We start from the raw sequence: 19,080 nt of genomic DNA on the forward strand, positions 1-19,080 counted from the left end.
TTCAGGTCAAGTTGATAAAGAAAAAATGATATCTTTCCCTTAGATTGTCTATCATTATGGTTAAGCAAGCATATTTAATTGCTCTCCAAGTCCTGCTAATGGCTCTTCCTGAGTCACGTTCAGATGTGTCCAATTCTTTCCATGCCCTTATCAGTGCTTGCATGGGTTACCACCACATTCTTCAACTGATGTCTCCTTCAATCCAACCTCTCTCTTTGATACCAGCAGCTTAAAATGGTTTTCTAAAACTCAAATCTTCAGCCTCCAGTCTTGCGTCTTACCAGCACTAATTCCATAGTTCCAGTAATGATAATCACAGCGTTTACGATATGCCAGGAACTGTGCTAAGCACTTTACTTTTATCCCATTAAGTCCTCCCAATACATTATTATTATCATCATTATTATTTTACAGAGGAAAACACTGATACTTAGTGTAGGGGAGGAAAAACTTTCCTTTACCCTCTCATGTTCAGTGTCTGGGACCTGCAAGTTAAACTGACAAAAGACAGATAGATTAACAGGAGAAAAAAACAGAGTTTACACATGCAACGCATAGGCACATGAGAATTTAGTGATGAATAACTCATAGGGGGTGGTTAAAATTTTGTGTTTATATACCTAACTTAGTAGGTGTTGATGAAAAATTAATTAATAGTCAATCGAGAGAAGAAATAGAGGTTTTTTTCCGAGCCAACCTGAGGATTATAACCCTGGAGACAGTCTTTCAGAAAACTCTGAGGACTGTTCTCCTACTTAGAAGTCGAAAGCACATTTATATACATTTTTGAGACAAAGGATCATTCATCAAAATGACACACTGACATTTTACATAACGTTAACCAGAGATACAAAGTCCAGACCTACATGTAGGAAGGGAGCAGCAGGTCACCATGACCCCTTACAGGATTAAGAAAAGAATGTTATCTTCTAAGGAGTTACATTGCTGGCCTCAGAAGAAGGGGAAAAAATGATCTTTATTGTTGAGCAGACATTCCTGCCTTTGAGGAGGTCTGGTCAATGTATAATGTAGATGCACATTGCACGTTAGGAAGAGCCCTGTCAGGAAGGGCATCTGCTATGCTTAAATTTTCTTGTCCTGTCTTAAAAAACATATAGTTTATTTCATCACAGGTGATGGGGAAGGAGAGAAAGGGCACCTATGGGCATGACTTTTTGGGAAGATAAATGGTTTTTTAGGAGAATAGATAGGAGATATGATAGTCTTGGGACAATGTCTGTTTGGGTGTGGTGCCCACTTCTCAAGTCCAAGAAGATTAAAGTTGTTCTCGAGGAGGGGTTTTACGACAGTTGAGTTCTTTTGGGAGAGTCAGCTTTAGGCAGATAAGAGATTCCAGAGATTTGAGATCTCTTTCACTCAAAATAGTTCGTGTACCACAATGGCATATCCTAATCCCCTTCATTAGGAAGGTTTAATAATGTGCCCAAGGACATACAGCTAATAAGTATAATTAAATAAGTTGTTCAAAAAACCCTTAAAAACAAATTTGAGTATGGGGATAAACTTTTTTTACTTGCACTTGCAAGAGTGTCCAATTATTAGAGAATTGGCTTGTGTACAAAAATGTAGGCAGCCATTTAAAGGCAAAAATCACAAGGTCAGATGATAGCTCAATTGTTATCAGACAGTTGATGGGTCTGCTTTGTCGCATTTGGGTCAATTTTGATAAAAGTGAGACAGTTCTTTCAATTAAAAAGAACAAAAGGGCGGGACTTCCCTGGCAGTCCAGTGGTTAGGACCAGGCAGCTCCCAATGCAGGGGGCGCCAGTTGGGGAACTAAGATCATCTCGCATGAAAAGTGGCGTGACAAAAAAAAAATCAACACCAAACAATAGAAAAGAAAATCCACGTTTGTTTCTCAGGGCTTACAGTCTGTTTCTCTTGGCTTATCTGGTTTATCTTATCTTGTAGGAATGTAAGGCCTTTTTTTGGACTATGGAATGAAAGTTTCAGAAAAAACCATTTCAGCTGCACTATAGAGAGTGGGATAGAGGAAGGCAGGATTGCAGAGAGACCAGTAGCAGGAGTTCAAGCAAGGAATCATAAGGCAGAGGCAGGAGGGATGGAGAGAAACAGATCGATTTTAAAACTATCACTGGGATAGAATACAGAAGCTGGTTAAAAACAACGATCCTTGATTTCCCTGGTGGCGCAGTGGTTAAGAATCCGCCTGCCAATGCAGGGGACACGGGTTCGAGCCCCGGTCCGGGAAGATCCCACATGCCACAGAGCAACTAAGCGTGTGCGCCACGACTACTGAGCCTGCGAGCCACAACTACTGAAGCACCCCGTGCCTAGAGCCCCTGCTCTGCACCAAGAGAAGCCACCGCAATGAGAAGCCCGCGCACCGCAACAGAGAGTAGCCCCTGCTCTCCGCAACGAGAGGAAGCCCATGCGCAGCAACAAGACCCAAGGCAGCCAAAAACAAATAATGTGGTTTGATTGCTCATCCATTAAAAAAAAAATCCTTAGACAAATTGATTTTTCAACCGGGGGTGGGCGGGGTGGGGGGGTGGCATGCGGGATCTTACTTCTCTGACCGAGGATGCAACCGCGCCCCCTGCAGTCCAAGCGTGCAGTCTTAATCACTGGACTGCCAGAGAAGTCCCTAGACAAACTGATCTTGAACATCTACTAAGAATTATTACTAGCAAGAGAATCAGTGTTATTGAAATGAAGTTACAGTTGAAAAACAAAAAAGATTGTACGTGTATGAAAATTATTATAAAAGGGAGGACATATTATGATTTAATCCCAGTTGAATATAAGCGTCATTAAGGGTTTGTGCTGTGTCTATTTTGGTCACCGCTCTATGCCCAGTGCCTAGAAGTGTGATTGACACGAAGCAGATGATCCACGGCTTCAGAGTGGATTTTTTAGAAATTAGTATTTGACATTCCTTTATTTCCCAAATGAGGTCAGGGCGCCGGCTGATTTCGCACTTCCTGTCCCTTTAAGAAGCCCAGGTAAGGGAGAGAAAGTGCTGCCGGGAAGGAGGGCGGAGCAGGAGGGCGGGGCGGGGACGGGGGTGCTGCGTGTTGGCGGCCGGCTCTCGGGGGGGGGAAGTGGGACCCAGCGTGCAGTTGTAAAGAAGGCGCGAAAAGAGGCGCAAAGGCGCGTGACAGACCTGCCTTGTGCTTAGCTTCCCAGGACGGTGTTAGCACAGCCAGGTAAGGAGAAAGGAGGACTGTGCCTGCCCCTTTAAGACTGACTCCCGTCCTCCATCGAGGGAAGTTACGTGCTAACACTTTGGAACTTGCCCCTTTAAACCTGTCTTCTTAACCGTACCAGGTACCAAGTGTACACCGCATAATCACATATTCATAACGGATGCTTCATTGGTGCTGGCGTGGGCGGGACATCATCGGTCTGCATGACAGGGTGTCCAAAATCAATCATCTTGTATTTGCTCTGCTTTCTTTTCAAACCTTAGGCTCGTTAGATTCAAGGGCTGACCCAGTCCTTCCCTACGCAATTAGTCCAATGAGGTCAGGCGGTTAGAGACCCTGAGATTACAAGGGATAAACGTGGGCTGGCACACCCACTTAAGGTCTATCCTTGGTTCACAGACAGACATTTTGCCTCTCCTCGTGTCTTGGTATTTTAACTAATTGCCCACGTTTAAAAGTGGGAGTTTATGGATAAATAGCTGGATTGTTTTGAGAAATTGAAAGATCTGGCCACGTGTCCCCTGGCTGGCTCCTTTGGACTGTTTTGAAATAGTTTCCAGTTTGCCACAGCCCTTCTGTGATCTAACAACCAGCCTGCATCACTCATTTGTCACCAGTCTGGCCCTGGGTAGGCATGAGTTTGGGGCCTCTACTCTAAGTACTTGGGTGGACGTAAGACTATTTATATATTTATGCAGAACAGATCAGAGGTCCCAAACAACTGGGTGTATAAGTTGTGCTTAAAGTGCTCTTCCTCATTCTTGTTTTTATCAAGGTGTCTTTCTATTAAGTCCAGGTTTGGTAAAGATGACTCATCAGAGGTATTTACGGAAAGAGATTTGGGAGTTGATATTCTTTTATTACAATTAAATCCATAGTTTTTTGTTTGTTTTGTTTTGTTTTTGTTTGTTTTTAGGAAAACACCTGAATCTTGATTACATTGATGTTTTATGCTAGGACTATCTTTATTGAGCAGTCAGTATGATTTGTATATCTCTAACCACAGTTACAATGCACAATCTCGGCTACACTTCATAAAGGCAAGAACTGTGTTTGCCCTGATAATTGCTCTATTCCATTACTAGAATCTAAGCTTCCTGAAGATGGGGACTTTGTTTATTTTGTTCACAGTTGCCAAGCACAGTGCCTGCTTAAAGGGAAGTGATTTATTAAATGAATGAAAGAACTTTAAAGGTATACCTTATTTTATGTAAAAGGCGTGTTCCTGAGGATTCTCTCAAAATCAGATGCTTGTATATTTGTTGTTGTAAGTTACTAAAAAGGATTCTGTTGTGGAAAGGCATCTTTTAGAAGATTGGATTTTCCTAAATTAATGCACCGACGCTTTCACCTAGAATGAACTTGCACTTGTGCATCATCTGCTACAGAGCTAACACTAACATTTTCTTATTATGCAACAGGATTTGGAAGTGTTGGTGAGCCTTGGAGTTTTCAGTATTATTTATGTTTTTAGAGGTCCAGAGATTCCAGCTGAGATCAGTTTGGCAGCCAGACCCTTATTCTTTCCCCAGGAGGAGCAGCTGTTATCAAGAGCAGCACCAACAAACCTGTGCTTTGGGACAGGACCGATGGCCTTGAGCCCAGGTTGGAGAGCGTTTACATCATTTGCCATGAACCGCTGTGGTGTCCTACGGAAGGCTGTGAGAAGCAGCGGTTTTCCCTTGTTTCTCTGGGGCCACTGCCCCTGGAGGGGAACCGGAAGCTTTTTGGACCCTGAGATGAAAGCTTTCCTGGAGGAGAACACTGAAGTCACCAGCCGTGGTAGCCTCACCCCTGAAATCCAGTTGCGGCTTTTGACCCCCAGATGCAAGTTCTGGTGGGAAAGAGCTGACCTGTGGCCCCACAGTGATCCTTACTGGGCAGTCTACTGGCCAGGAGGCCAAGCCCTGTCTAGGTACGGCCATAAGTGAAGCGGGAACCTTTAGGGCTCCGCATATCCTTACTCTTTTCAGCCCCTTCCAACGCCTTGTTCTCCCTTCTCCTCACAGAAAACCAGAGTAAAACCCCAAATTCTTTTCTTAATTTAGAGCAGTTTAGGAATAGTTTTGGGTTGCTTTGTTGCATAGCTTTACCTTCTGCTCCAAGCTTATCAAGGTGTTTCCTGATATATAGCTCTCTCCCCAAGAGAAATCCTAGGTCAGCTGTCAAGACCCTAGGTGGCTGGTCATGATCCAGAAATCTCACACTGTTCTCAGGTTCATGGTTCATGATGCATGGCCCGTGCAGAGTTCCTCAGTGGAGCTTAAAGCCCCAGTCTTTCAGGTCGCCTGGTTCAATCCTGTAAATATTGCTCCTTAAACCTTACACTTCCTCCATCATTGCCTCTTCCCAGGCTCCCAAAGAACGAGGGATGTGAGTGATTGGGACATCACTCAGGTGAACTCTGGAGTTGCACCTGCATTAAAATGATTTTTTTAAAAATATTTATTTATTTATTTATTTATTTATTTGGCTGCGCTGGGTCTTAGTTGTGGCATGCGGGCTCTTAGTTGCGGCACTGCCTCTGCTTTTTTTTTTTTTTTTTTTTTTTTGCGTAGCCGGCAGGATCTGCATTTTTAAGGTTCCCCCTTTCTAACTCCCCATACTGGAAAGGTCTTCTTTAGGACATTTTCTCACACATTCACACAGTGCTTTTTATTAAAACAGCCACTGAAACAAAGGCAAGAACTTAACAGCATTTTAATCTAGTCTTTGCTCTTAGACTGGTAAATGATTTAATCTTTTTACGCCTTGAGGTTACAAAACTGAAAGGAAAAGGATAAGGACTTCTCTTTCACAGGAATGGTATGGTCTAGCAGAATTCAGGTTGTATATAGTTTTAAATGCAAAATAAATAAATGCAAACATAGAGCTTTTGGAGAATCCCAAGTTCTGGAAAACTTTCCAGTATCTAACAAGTCCAATATTCTGGCTGTTGTGTTGCCAAATTTTCAAGCTTTATTTACTTATATCATTAAAAAATACATTTTAAGTGTTATCTATGCAAGTTGTTTATCAACTCCAAATGTAAGTGCCATCAAATTCCTTAAGAGACTGTCTGAATCAGAGGTCACAAATAAGTGATCCACAGATGTGTTTTCTTTGGCCTTTACTTGTAAACTTAAAAAAAAAAATCAGTTGCTAACATTTCAGACTTGAGGGATTGCGTGTAAAAATTTATTTTGATTTGAAAAAAAAGAATCTCTGGGGAATTCCCAGATGGTCCAGTGGTTAGGACTTGGCGCTTTTACTGCCTGGCCTGAGTTCAATCCCTGGTCGGGGAACTAAGACAGCACAAGCCACGAGGCAAGGCCAAAAAAAAAAAAAGAATATCTGATAACACTGGATTTAAATCTCTGATAACACCCCATTTCTGTGGGGCAACAATTAGCTCAAGATGGGTAACAGCTGCCCCTTTAGACAGGGTACTACATCCCTGCCTTGCCATAGTTCCTTAGTCTTTTTTTGGCTTGCTGGATCTTAGTTCCCTGATGGGCCCTCAGCAGTGAAAGCATGGAATGCTATCCACTGGACCGCGAGGGAATTCCCTCTGCTCTTCTTTATTATTACAATACTAAGGTCAAGTGTCAGCTGACATTTATTATTTCAGTGTTTTCCCATTCATCTTCACTTGCTTGGTAACTACTTAGCCCAGGTCCAAATTCTTTGGTTCAGCTGGACTTTGATTGTACCTTATCAGAGAGGTCATTATAAAACAGTTCAAGCAGTAGGTAAAACCACTCTCTGTTGAACAATGAAAAGGAGACTGTAAATTTTGCATCTAACTTACTGAGTCCTGATTTTAGCAGTATTTTGTCAGTCTGTGTTTTTGGTGCTTAGTAGTTTCTGGATCATAGTAAGTGCTCAATACTTCTAAAAAGTTGACTTGAAGAGCATGATTAGTCAGTTGTATGGAACTGCTCTTCACACCTGCCAAAGAGAAAGACCAAAATGACTAGGTCCTCTCTCTGCCACCTCTGCCCAGCTCTTAAGATTGACATTTTATGTCATTCTAGTCAGGCCAGACTTGCCCATGTTGGACCAAATTCTTCTGCTAAGTTTCACTATTTCTTTGGCCAGTCAATCCAAAGAAAAATTTTTGTACACCTCTTATTGACCTTCTTCTATCTTAGATAATGTTTTCCCTTTTCTTTCTAATTTAGGTATATTTTGGATAATCCTGATGTTGTCAGAGGAAAATCTGTGTTAGATATTGGGAGTGGATGTGGAGCTACAGCTATCGCTGCTAAGATGAGTGGAGCTTTAAGGATATTGGCCAATGACATAGACCCTAGTAAGAATTGCACATTTTAAAATATTTGAAGCTCATCTTTTTTTCTTCCAGGATAAATATCTACAGATGCCTCAACCCATCTTAGACTAGCCCATTTCCATGTGAATCTTATAATCTGATATTGTGAACTTACTCAGTGGGACATTATCTGTGGGAATCCTATGAGGCCTGAGTTGATGGTGCATTTTTCACAGGAGGACTTCCATTTGTGTCTGGCAGATATACCAAAGTGATACCAACCTGGGAGCACTTACTGTTGGTCATTGCTGGGCTAGGCATTTCCTGAAATATGTAGGTAGTGTTTATTTGACCAAAACCCAAGTGAAGATAGGCCAGTGTCTTTGAGGGAGATTTTATTCCATTCGAACCCAAGTTGAGACAGGTAAGTTTTAATTTTATCTGATTTTCTTTTAGTCTTCCCTTTCACTGAGGATCTAGCCCTTGAGGAGCCTTATTGTATATGGGGTCTCAGTTCCAACTTGTCATCCTGCTCAAGCATAAGGCTTGTAGATCAGCAAATGTTCCTTGAAACCTCAACATTTCCAGGTGTTTGGTATTGTTTTATTTTCAGGATATTCATATATTTGAGAATTGCAGGAAATAGCTTATATTGGCATATACTTTAGGCTTCTTTACCTAAAAAAAAACAACTTTCAACAGAATGGGAAAAAAACATATTGTTGGAGATTTTCTAGATTATTTAAATTAATTAATAGGGAATTAAAACAACCTAGCAAATACCAATTCACTATGTGCTTTTTTAAAGTTGCAGGAATGGCTATTACACTAAACTGTGAGTTGAACCAACTGAATCCTTTTCCCATTTTAACCAAAAACATGCTGGATTTGGAACAAGATAAGTGGGATCTTGTTGTGCTTGGAGATATGTTTTATGATGAAGACCTTGCAGACAGTCTACATCAATGGCTGAAAAATTGCTTTTGGGTCTACAGAACTCGAGTACTGATTGGTGACCCTGGGCGACCCCAGTTCAGTGGACATAGCATTCAGCATCAACTGCACAAAGTAGCAGAATATTCACTTCCAGAGCCTACTAGGCAGGAGAACAATGGACTGACAACAAGCACGGTGTGGGAATTTCAGCCTTGAGCTGTTGAAGTACCTCCAATATGGATATAGCTATGTTTGGGTTTAACCCTAAAAGACTGTCCAGTTCAAAGAAGGAATTTGTGTTAAATGGTAAATCTTGTTTCCAAAATATGAAGGTTGAAGTTTTGTCACCCTTTGTCATGTAATTTGTTCTCCAGTAAGCCAAATATAGAAATCTCTATCTGTAATTTTTTTTCTAGTTTTACTGTTATAGGAATATAATTATAGAAGGGAATATCCACATGTAATTTAAGTAGCTGAGAGGAATTAGATATTTTAGCAGAGTCTCTTTCTACAGTTGAGGACAACTGTGATGTATCTTTGAATTAAACAAAATAAAAAATACAGAATACTATACTTTAAAAAATTATGTTAAGATTAGAGATGCAGTTGGTATGGTACAGAATACAGTAAGTCCCCTACATACGAACCTTCAAGTTGTGAGCTTTCAAAGATATTAAAGTGCCCCTGTATGCCAGCTGTTGTACTGTACTACCGTACTTTTCAAGGTACTCTACTGTAAGATGAAAAATGTTTTATTTTTTGTTTGTTTTTTATGATTGTGTGAAAAGTATTATAAACCTATTACAGTAGAGTACTGTATAGTTGATTGTGTTAGTTGGGTACCTAGGCTAACTTTGTTGGACCTACAAACCCACTCTCGTAATGGAGCTCGTTCATATGTAGGGGACTTACTTTACATGGGCTTCGGAGTGAGGCCACTCTGTCACTTTCTAGTTGGGATTTTGGGCTAGTTAAGCTCTCTGAGCTTTCATTTCTTCACCTATAAAATAGTAATAAAATTTAATAAACTGCACCTCAAAGGGTTATTATAATAAATGAAAGTATAAAGTGTGTAATGGGCTTCCCTGGTGGCGCAGTGGTTGAGAGTCTGCCTGCCGATGCAGGGGACACGGGTTCGTGCCCCGGTCCGGGAGGATCCCACATGCCGTGGAGCGGCTGGGCCCATGCGCCATGGCCGCTGAGCCTGCGCGTCCGGAGCCTGTGCTCCGCAACGGGAGAGGCCACAGCATGAGAGGCCCGCGTACCGCAAAAAAAAAAAAAAAAGTGTGTAATATAGGATAAGTACATAATAGGGCATCAATTAAGAAACACAGATAAAGATTTTAGAATTTCCTACATACTCAGTACTGTGTTACCTTATGATGCCTCTTTATGGTTTACTAAGGTCAGCTAGAAATTGGTTATGCCACCACTACATGCCCCAGCTTGTCAGGATCTTATATATCAATAAGAACATTAGGACATAAATGAAAAACAATGTGAAGAATGTGTATTGTATACACTATTTATGTAAAAAAGATGTATGTACAAGCTCCTACATATGAATGTATGTGTAAAGAATGCATATTTACTTGTAGTAGATATAGAATATCCCTGGAAAGAAACTGGTAACAGTGGTTGTCTTCTGAGAGGGTACCAGGTGGCTGGTGGATGAGGGTGGTAGGGAGACCTAGTTCTTACTTTTGGGTCTTGTAATTTCATACCGATTACATGTATTATATTTCCTATTCTCCAATTTAAAACAAAACGTGACCACGATATATGTTACAGGTATAAAACGCAGCCTTGCGAATGTACCGTTGACGCTTGTACAACATGGGCGTTAGGGGTGCTGACTACCCCACCCACCCCCTGGAGTTGAAAATCTATGTATAACTTTACAGTCTGCATCCAAGTTTCTGCATCCGGGGATGGATCGCGTAGTACTGTAGTATTTATTGAAACAAACCAAACAAAAACACATATAAGTGCGGTTCAAACCCGTGTTGTTCAAGGGTCAGCTGTACTCTCCTGTTCTCATATACCGCTTAGGAATTGTTTATGACACTTGCATTATATGCTTTCTAATAATACACACATGCCAGTGGGATTAGGATACCAGGGAGACATGATCAGAGCTATAGTCATTCAAAAGAAATGTAGAGAAAGCAGTTAAGGGCAGGTTGTTGCTTAGGCAGGAAAGCAGTATCAATAGGTGGGTGTTTTGGAGCTGGGTCACAGAGGGTCTTGTGATTCTGGAACTCTGGAAGTCAGAATTTATTACAACCCAATGAATCAACTCTTGTTGTATCCAATTTCCATTGGTCTACTGGGGCTTAATTATAAACTCAAAATTTTGATTCAGCATTGGTTAAAATGAATGGAAATGATAGGCTACAGTGGCACTGGATGGCATTTGAGAGGAAAGAGCTTTGTTGACATATTCTTTGAAAATTCAGGATAGTCTGCTGGGTATTGTCCTTCTCAGCAAGATAAGAAAGAGAAAATTAAAGGAAATTATACTCTGGAGCACTGTTGGAAATCAACGTGAAGAGGCCAAGAGTAGATTTAATTTTAAATATCTATGTGGGACTTTCCCGGTGGTCCAGTGGTTGACAGTCTGCCTTCCAATACCTGGTTGGGGAACTAGGATCCCATATGCCGCAGGGCAGCTAAGCCCACGCACCACAACTAGAGAGGAGCCCAAGCGCCACAATGAAAAGCCTGAGCGCCGCAACAAAAGATCCCGCGTGCCGCAACTAAGACCCAACACAGCCAAAAATAAATAAATTAATTAATTAAAAGAAATAAATATCTACAACGCTGTTTCTGTTATCCTTTCTTAAGTATTTACGAGGAGGGTACAAGAAGGTCTTTGAGACGTCCAAATATTACTTAAAATATTTTTAAATCGCCCATATATATAACGGTGATCCTTGAAATGACTTCATAGCATAACAAACATGTTTGTATTAAGACTGTTCACGTTTAAGGAGATTATTGATATAGCTGGATTAATTTCTACCATATTTATAACTGCTCCCTATTCATTGCCTTTGTTCCTTGTTTCTTTTTTGTGTTCTACTTTTTCTGCCTTTTCTGGTTTTATCTTGTTTGTGTGTGCTGCGTCTCACGGCTTGTGGGATCTTAGTTGCCTGACTAGGAATCAAACCCCGGGCCCTTGGTGGTGAGAGCACAGAGTCCTTAACCACTGGATCACCAGGGAATTCCCCCTTTTCTGGTTTTAATTGAGGATTTTATGTGATTCCATCTTCTCTCCTCCCTTAGGATGTCAGTTATATTTATTAAAGAAAATTTGTTAGCAGTTGCCCTAGAGTTTGCAGTGTATAGTTAAAACTAATACAGGTCCATTTTGAAATAACAAACACTGTACTGCTTCATGATTTTCAGTTTGTTCAGCTTTTATCTTGTGAGGACAGGAGTGATGACTTCCAATCTCTGTACGTCACAGACCAGAAGCTTGAAGTATGGGTATTACTTTTATTTATTTTCTTGTCTATTCATTCAACAAATATTTGGGTGCTTATTATGTACCAGACACTGTTCTAGGTATTGGAGATACAGCAGTGAAAAAAAGAGAAATAATTTGTCTTCATGAAGCTTATATACTAGGGTGGGGAGACAATAAATAGAAAATAAAACATGTCAGATGGTGACAGATGGAAAGGGGAAAAATAGAGTTTAGAGTGACAGGTGAGGGTGACAGGGATAGGTAGGATAGGGATGGGAGACCCAAATTTTAAACAGAGTGCTGAGAAACAGCTAAGGTAACTAGCAGTATAAAAAAAAAAGATCAAGCTGCAAACTGCTTTAGGATGATAAATCCTTTATAGACTCTAAACATCTGATACCTTAGATCTTGAAACTAGTTTCCCCCAAAGCAGAAAAAGCTATTGACTTGGTTAGGTGTTCAATATTAAATCTTACTGAATTTGTCTTTAGAAAAATTTCATAGATGGAACAGGCCTTACACATTTTACACATATATACATATGTATCACCTTTGCAGTGGCAATATTTGTTATCTACGCTATAAACATATCACATTTATAAAGTAGTTAATAGTAAGGACAAGAAGTAGAGTTGAATATGTAAACCCTTCCTTCTAAACATATACAAGAAATCTACCATACCACACTTTCCCTGTTATTCACTACATCACAGTTAAAATAGGAAATCTTTAAGAAAGTTCCACTGAGACAGGCTCATGGCACAGGGACTATGCTGAATTTGGGGGTAGTTTAAGCACAGTATACTTCACAGAATTTTGTGATTATAGAGAGTAATACATTTCATTTGAAAACTAAAACCTGTGTGTTTATTTCACAATGTGAAACCAGTAGAGCTTCAGGATACCACCTCTGTGATGACATTTCGTGTTTACTCATTCTTACATATTCTTGACTGCAGTTTTTAAGGATGAAAGTTTGTAGATGAATAGCATGTATTTGGGAAAAGTAGCCATACTCAGTAACATTCATATGCTGAATGGCTAAGGTATATGATGTCCTGGATTATGACATTAAACTATTATATTTCTTTGTTTCATTGAAATAATAAATTCTGTGAAGAAGTTACAGGCGTGATGTTCAGCTTTGCTTTTTGGCCAGTGGACATTTAAATAATTTGGAAGGTAGCAGCCAAAAAATAGCTAGGAAGGTAATTATGCTTTTAGAAATAACTTTACTTAGAATTCTCCTAATGTTTATCCATATTGGTAAATTTCTCTTACAGCAGCTCAAATATCTAGGTAGGAGAAGGAGATTTCCAGGGAAAGCAGGTAATTTAAAACTTTGCTATTAAAGAAACAAACACAATACCCTTCCCAAATACATCAGAGGGCATGCTAGGATTGTCATTTCAAGAACAATCACTCCTCAAACAAACATAGAAATAATAGCACTATTAAAATGTTTAAGAGCCTGGTTAACTTCAAAGCATAAATCATATTATTGGAAAGCCAATCTCTAGATCGTTGTTTCCTGGGAAAGTAGTATGAAGATCATAGCTTTGATAAACTTCAATAAGCATCAATATACAGTCCACGTCACTTGCTTTAGTTTGTTTGGGCCTACTAATTGCTCCAAGACTTCTCGTGAATGATCTACAAAAGAAAACAATGACAATATATTAATTCACAGTAATCAAAGATATTGAATGTGTCCTCATGTATAAACTGGGGATGATGATAACTATTATATCTCATAGGGTTATTTAAAGGATTAAATGAGATGATATATAAAGCATACTATAAGCTAAAAATACATTTAATTAGTGGTAACCATCACTATTATTAGCTGCAGTAAACATATTATAGTAATACTTCTAAAAAACAGGTATTTACTGTTTTCTCTGTAATTTCATCTTAATTTCACCAACCAGAGAGTAATAGAGTTAAAGTTTCTCAGGGTCCTGGCAGGAAGTAGATGACACACTAAACTAGGGTGCTTGAACAGGTTTTAACTACAAAGGAGTGATTAAAGAAAGCATGGTTAAAGAAAGCCAACAGGGGCTTCCCTGGTGGCGCAGTGGTTGAGAGTCCGCCTGCCGATGCAGGGGACACGGGTTCGTACCCTGGTCCAGGAGGATCCCACATGCCGCGGAGCGGCTGGGCCCGTGAGCCATGGCCGCTGAGCCTGCATGTCCGGAGCCTGTGCTCTGCAATGGGAGAGGCCACAGCGGTGAGAGGTCTGGGTACCGCAAAAAAAAAAAAAAAAAAAAAAAAAAGCCAACAGGTATGGTAAAACACCTTGGGAAGCTGCAACATGCCCATAGAGGTTAGGGGACAGAGTAGGTACTAGAACAGGACAACCTGACCTGTAGTTGAACATTTTTCCATGTCATATAATATTTATAAAACAATTTTAAATAGATAACTATTACATGAATTCCTTGTAATTTAACCAATCTGTATGACTGTACATTTAGATGGTTTTCAATTATTCACAATATATAGCAGTGATTTTAATATAGTTTACATATCTTTTGCAAAGTCAGTTTTATAATATCTTTTAATGCTTTTAATGCTTTAATGCAAAAATACTGCTAAAATTTTATTACTTTAAAAATTATTCAGGAGTTTAATAAACTTGTTCCATAGATACAACCTATGTTGTATGTATAACATATCTCTAACCTAGTCTTGGGAAATTTCTAGTTTAGTAGTTCTCAGACTTAAAGATTTCGTAGACCACTAGGAAAAAAAGCAGGCCCAACACATTGTTACTAAGTTTTATTTTAAGTAAAACAAAAATAAGCCAAAACATTAAAGATTTAGTGTAAGAAAGAGAACTAGAGAGTGTTTGGAAACAAGAAGTTATAGTTGTGAAAACGAAGGTTTACTTCAGCAGCTCATTTTTTTTTTGTGTGTGTGGTACGCGGGCCTCTCACTGCTGTGGCCTCTCCCGTTGCGGAGCACAGGCTCCGGACGCGCAGGCTCAGTGGCCATGGCTCACGGGCCCAGCCGCTCCGTGGCATGTGGGATCTTCCCGGACCGGGGCACGAACCCGTGTCCCCTGCATTGGCAGGCGGACTCTCAACCACTGCGCCACCAGGGAAGCCCAGCAGCTAATTTTTTTAAAAGCAGCTAAAAATATAACAAATGCAGTTTTCATTGTCATAAAAAATATCAGTTATTATAGAGGAAGTCTGTTATTACAGGAGATCTAGATTAAGGACAGGTTTCAAATAGGTTGAAAGTAAAAGGATGGAGAAAGATATATCATGCAGACAGCAACTGTAACAAAGCTGTAGTGGTTATACTAATAGAAGAGGGAGGAACACTTTCCAACTTATTCTCTGAGGTCAATATTACCTTGACACCAAAGCCAGACAAAAACATCACATACACAAAAAACAACAGACCAATATTTCTTATGAATATGTACTCAAAAATCCTCAATGAAGCACAAGCAAACCAAATCTAGCAACACAGAAAGGGTTATATGCCATGATCAACTGGGATTTACCCCAGGAATGCAAGGTTAGTTTAACATCTGGAAATCAATTAATGTAGTACACTGTATTAGTTTCCTCTTGCTGCTGTAACAAATAACCACAACCTTAATGGCTTAAAACAACACAAATTTATTATTGTACAGTTTTGAAGGTCAGAATTTCAAAATGGGTCTTACTGGGCTAAAAGCAGGTATTAGGAGCTTAGCATTCTTTTTGGAGGCTCTAGGGGAGAATCCACCTCCCTGACTCTTCCAGCTTCTAAAGGCCACCACATTCCTTGAATTCCTCCACATTCAAAGTGAGCAACATTGGACAAAGTCATTCTTATGCTGCCATCTCTATGGTTCTCCTTCTTCTGTCTCCCTCTTCTACTTTAAAAGACCCTTATGATTACATTGGGCCCACCTGGGTAATCCAGGATAATCTCCCTATTTTAAGGTCAATATACTTGTAGGTTCTGAGCATTAGAACATGGACATCTTTGGGTGGGGACATTTTTCTGCCTATGGCACCCATATTAATAGAATAAAGGACAAAAATGACACGATCATTTCAATAGACACAGAAAAGGCATTTGATAAAATCCAACATTCATGATAAAAACATTCAACAAACCAGAAACAGAAAGGAACTTCCTCAACCTGATAAAGGGCATCTGTGAAAAACCCACTGCTAACATTATCCTTAATGGTGAGAGACTAAATATTTTCCCCCTAAGATCAGGAACAAAGATAAGGATTTCTCCTTTTGCCACTTCTATGCAACACTACACTGGAGGTTCTAGCCATGGAAATTAGGGAAGAAAAGGAAAAGGCATTCATGTTGGAAAGGAAAAAGTAAAACTTTATTTGTAGTTAGGTAATATGGTACTAAGGAATCCACTAAAAATTAGAACTAATAAATGAGTTCAGCAAGGTTGCAGGGCACAAGATCGATATACAAAAATCAAATTATTTCTACACAATGAACAATCCAAAAATTAAAAGCAGCTCTTTGCCCTTTTCCTGTTTTCCCATTTGGGTTCCCCTCTAACCTTAAAAGAACCTAATTATAGGAATGAGATCACTAAGCAATTGAAACTAACTCCTAACTTATGCTCTCCTGAATGCACATGATGCCTTGTCTAACCTGTTGATTCTTTTCCTAGATAAAAAGAAGTAAGAATGAAGAATTAAGCAGTTAAAAAAATGACTTGCTTTCTATCCCCAACAGCTCCCTTAGCAATCCTGCAGGCAGACCATGCAGGCAAGGTTTTCTTCTCTCTGAAGAAAGAGTCAGCCAGTCTGCACTCAATGGAGAATGATGCAAAACCCAACCTCATGCCTCAATGATTCAATGAGATTCTTTCCCCCATTTTTCCATTTAAAAACTCTCATGGCTGAGCAGAATCTCTGGAGTTGGTCTCTGGACACGAGTTTACCATCTCCTCAGATTGCCAGCTTTTCTTTTTCTTTCTTATTTTTGGTCACATCGTGTGGCTTGCGGGATCTTAGTTCCCCGAGCAGTGACTGAAACCGGATCCTTGGCAGTGAAAGCACAGAGTCCTAACCACTGGACCGCCAGGGAATCACCCCGGCTTTTCTGATTAAAGCACCTTTTTTCCCCTTTTCTTAATGGTGATATCTTTTTATTTTTTCTATTATTTATTTTTGGCTGTGTTGGGTCTTTGTTGCTGCAGGCAGGCTTTCTCTAGTTGTGGCGAGAGGGGGCTACTCTTCCTTGTGGTGTGCGGGCTTTTCATTGAGGTGGCTTCTCTTTGTTGCAGAGCACAGGCTCTAGGTTCATGGGCTTCAGCAGTTGTGGCTCGCGGACCCTAGAGCGCAGGCTCAGTAGTTGTGGCGCATGGGCTTAGTTGCTCCACGGCATGTGGGATCTTCCCGGACCAGGGCTCGAACCCATGTCCCCTGCATTGGCAGGCAGATTCTTAACCACTGCACCACCAGGGAAGTCCCAAAGCACCTTTCTTTTCTACTGACACTTGCCTCTTGAATTATTGGCATATTAGTGGCAAGCAGCCAAACCTGGGTTCCGTTACAAAATGAAAGTAAGAAAATAATTTCATCTACATTACCATCAAAAAGAATAAAATACTTAGGAATACGTTTAACAAAAGAAGTGAAAAAGTTATACTCTGAAAACTACAAAACATTGTTGGAAGAAATCAAAGAAGATCTAATAAATGGAAAGATGTCCATATTCATAGATCAGAGGACTTAGTATCATGTTCATAGATCAGAAGACTTAGTATTAAGATGGCAGTACTCCCCAAACTGATCTACAGATTCAATGCAATCCCTAGCAAAATCCCAGCAAATGTTTAAAAAGAAATTGACAAAATGATCCTAATATTTACATAGGAATTCAAGGGACCCAGAAGAGCCAACACAGTTTTGAAAAAGAACAAAATTGGAAACGTGTACTTTCCGATTTCACTTTAGCTGGTGCTTCTAAGACTATTTTGGCATTTTTACTAGTTATGAATATATTATCAAATATTATATGTAAATATTTGTTTTCTGACTATATTTGTAGGAATTTATTATTGTACATAAATAGAAAAACACTTTTCCCTCTAGTTGTGAGCATACAGTATATTTTTATGTAATTTTAAAAATTGGATGCTAGAGGGCAGTATTACATTACTCAAAGTCTCCTCAGGCTGCTTTTCTTTTCCCCATAAAAGTATAGAGTATTTAGAGCAGTGAGTCAATAGTAGGAATATTCAATGCCTGTAAGTTTATTACGCTATAGGGAGAAACTGTGGAGTCTCTAAGTATTTCATATCTCTTGACAGAATACTCTGTAGAAACTGTGGAGGAGGAAAAAGAATTTTCTCTTTACCCTTCTGAGTTCTTAGCTGAGATCCCCTGTGACCAAAGACAGGTTAACAAGAGAAAAACAAACAGAAGTTTGTCAACAAGTATACTTCATGTATACATGGGAGATACCCAGGAAAAATGAGTAAACTCCCTGAGAGGGCCCAAGCCACCACCTTAACTACCATCTTCAGCTAAAGACAAAAGAAAGATTTTGGGGTTGTTGGGAGACCGGTTATGGGAAGTTACCAAGAAAAGCATAGTAGACAAGGGTAATGAAACCAGGCAGGACCCTGTTGGGCCCTCCTGGGTACAAGCCCCTCCATGTCTCCCACTTCCTGTTTGCAGAAAAAGCTTTCCTCTCCTAGGCCTTCCCCAAGTTCCAAAGAGCAGACTCAAACAGTTAATGATTAGAGAAGTAGAAAATATAGAAACAAAGAAAGCAGGCAAGCAAGAAAAGTAATAATAGCTTGAACAATAGAGTCACAGGACTCCTAATTCCTCCTGAAGGGATAGAGATAACAATCTGACATATCTTTGAGTTGTTCTGCAGAAACTAGGACCCCACCCTACCCCACCCCCAACCAGGTGAAGGATGTTGACTACATGCTGACCACCAGCACACAGACCCCAGACTGACTGGAACCAGGAGACTGATGATTAAGATTCCCAGAACATCACCCTGTTATTTCACCACCAACCAATCAGAAAAATGTCCACGAGCTGATCACACACCCTGTGACCCTCATCCCTAATGTTGTCTTCAAAACCCTTAACTGAAAGCCATCAGGGAGGTCCAGCCTTTTGAGCATCAGCTGTCCTTTCTCCTTGCTTGCACCCTGCACCACAACCTGGTGTCAGTAGATTGGCTTTGCTGCACACAGAGGAAGGAGACCTGATTTCGGTT

The 19,080-nt window shown here is 40.1% G+C and overlaps 2 protein-coding genes across 3 annotated transcripts in view; one reads left to right on the forward strand and one right to left on the reverse strand.

Moving 5' to 3' along the window:
* The first annotated feature begins 3,056 nt into the window (after positions 1-3,056).
* ETFBKMT (electron transfer flavoprotein subunit beta lysine methyltransferase) lies at positions 3,057-11,719 on the forward strand. Its single transcript, XM_081247975.1, has 4 exons — positions 3,057-3,191; positions 4,724-5,106; positions 7,355-7,485; positions 8,252-11,719. Exons 2-4 carry the CDS (start codon positions 4,781-4,783, stop codon positions 8,593-8,595), a joined length of 801 nt encoding a protein of 266 aa, XP_081104101.1. The 5' UTR covers positions 3,057-3,191; positions 4,724-4,780; the 3' UTR covers positions 8,596-11,719.
* Positions 11,720-11,866: 147 nt separating this feature from the next.
* AMN1 (antagonist of mitotic exit network 1 homolog) overlaps positions 11,867-19,080 on the reverse strand; it is a 69,746-nt gene continuing 62,532 nt past the window's right edge. For both annotated transcript variants that reach the window (XM_081247977.1, XM_081247976.1), the window contains exon 7: positions 11,867-13,504. In XM_081247977.1, the coding sequence (XP_081104103.1) occupies positions 13,431-13,504 (74 nt within the window). In that variant the 3' untranslated portion in view covers positions 11,867-13,430. The remainder of the gene's footprint in view (positions 13,505-19,080) is intronic.

Source organism: Mesoplodon bidens (genome assembly GCF_964165515.1).
Source record: "Mesoplodon bidens genome assembly, chromosome: 11".
In the NCBI taxonomy this organism is placed as follows: Eukaryota; Metazoa; Chordata; class Mammalia; order Artiodactyla; family Ziphiidae; genus Mesoplodon; species Mesoplodon bidens.

Coding starts and splice junctions, on each gene's coding strand:
- ETFBKMT (XM_081247975.1), top strand. CDS start 4,781: ATGGCCTTGAGCCCAGGTTGGAGAGCGTTTACATCATTTGCCATGAAC. Junction 5,107..7,354: donor GGAGGCCAAGCCCTGTCTAG/GTACGGCCATAA, acceptor TTTCTAATTTAG/GTATATTTTGGATAATCCTG. Junction 7,486..8,251: donor GGCCAATGACATAGACCCTA/GTAAGAATTGCA, acceptor GCTTTTTTAAAG/TTGCAGGAATGGCTATTACA.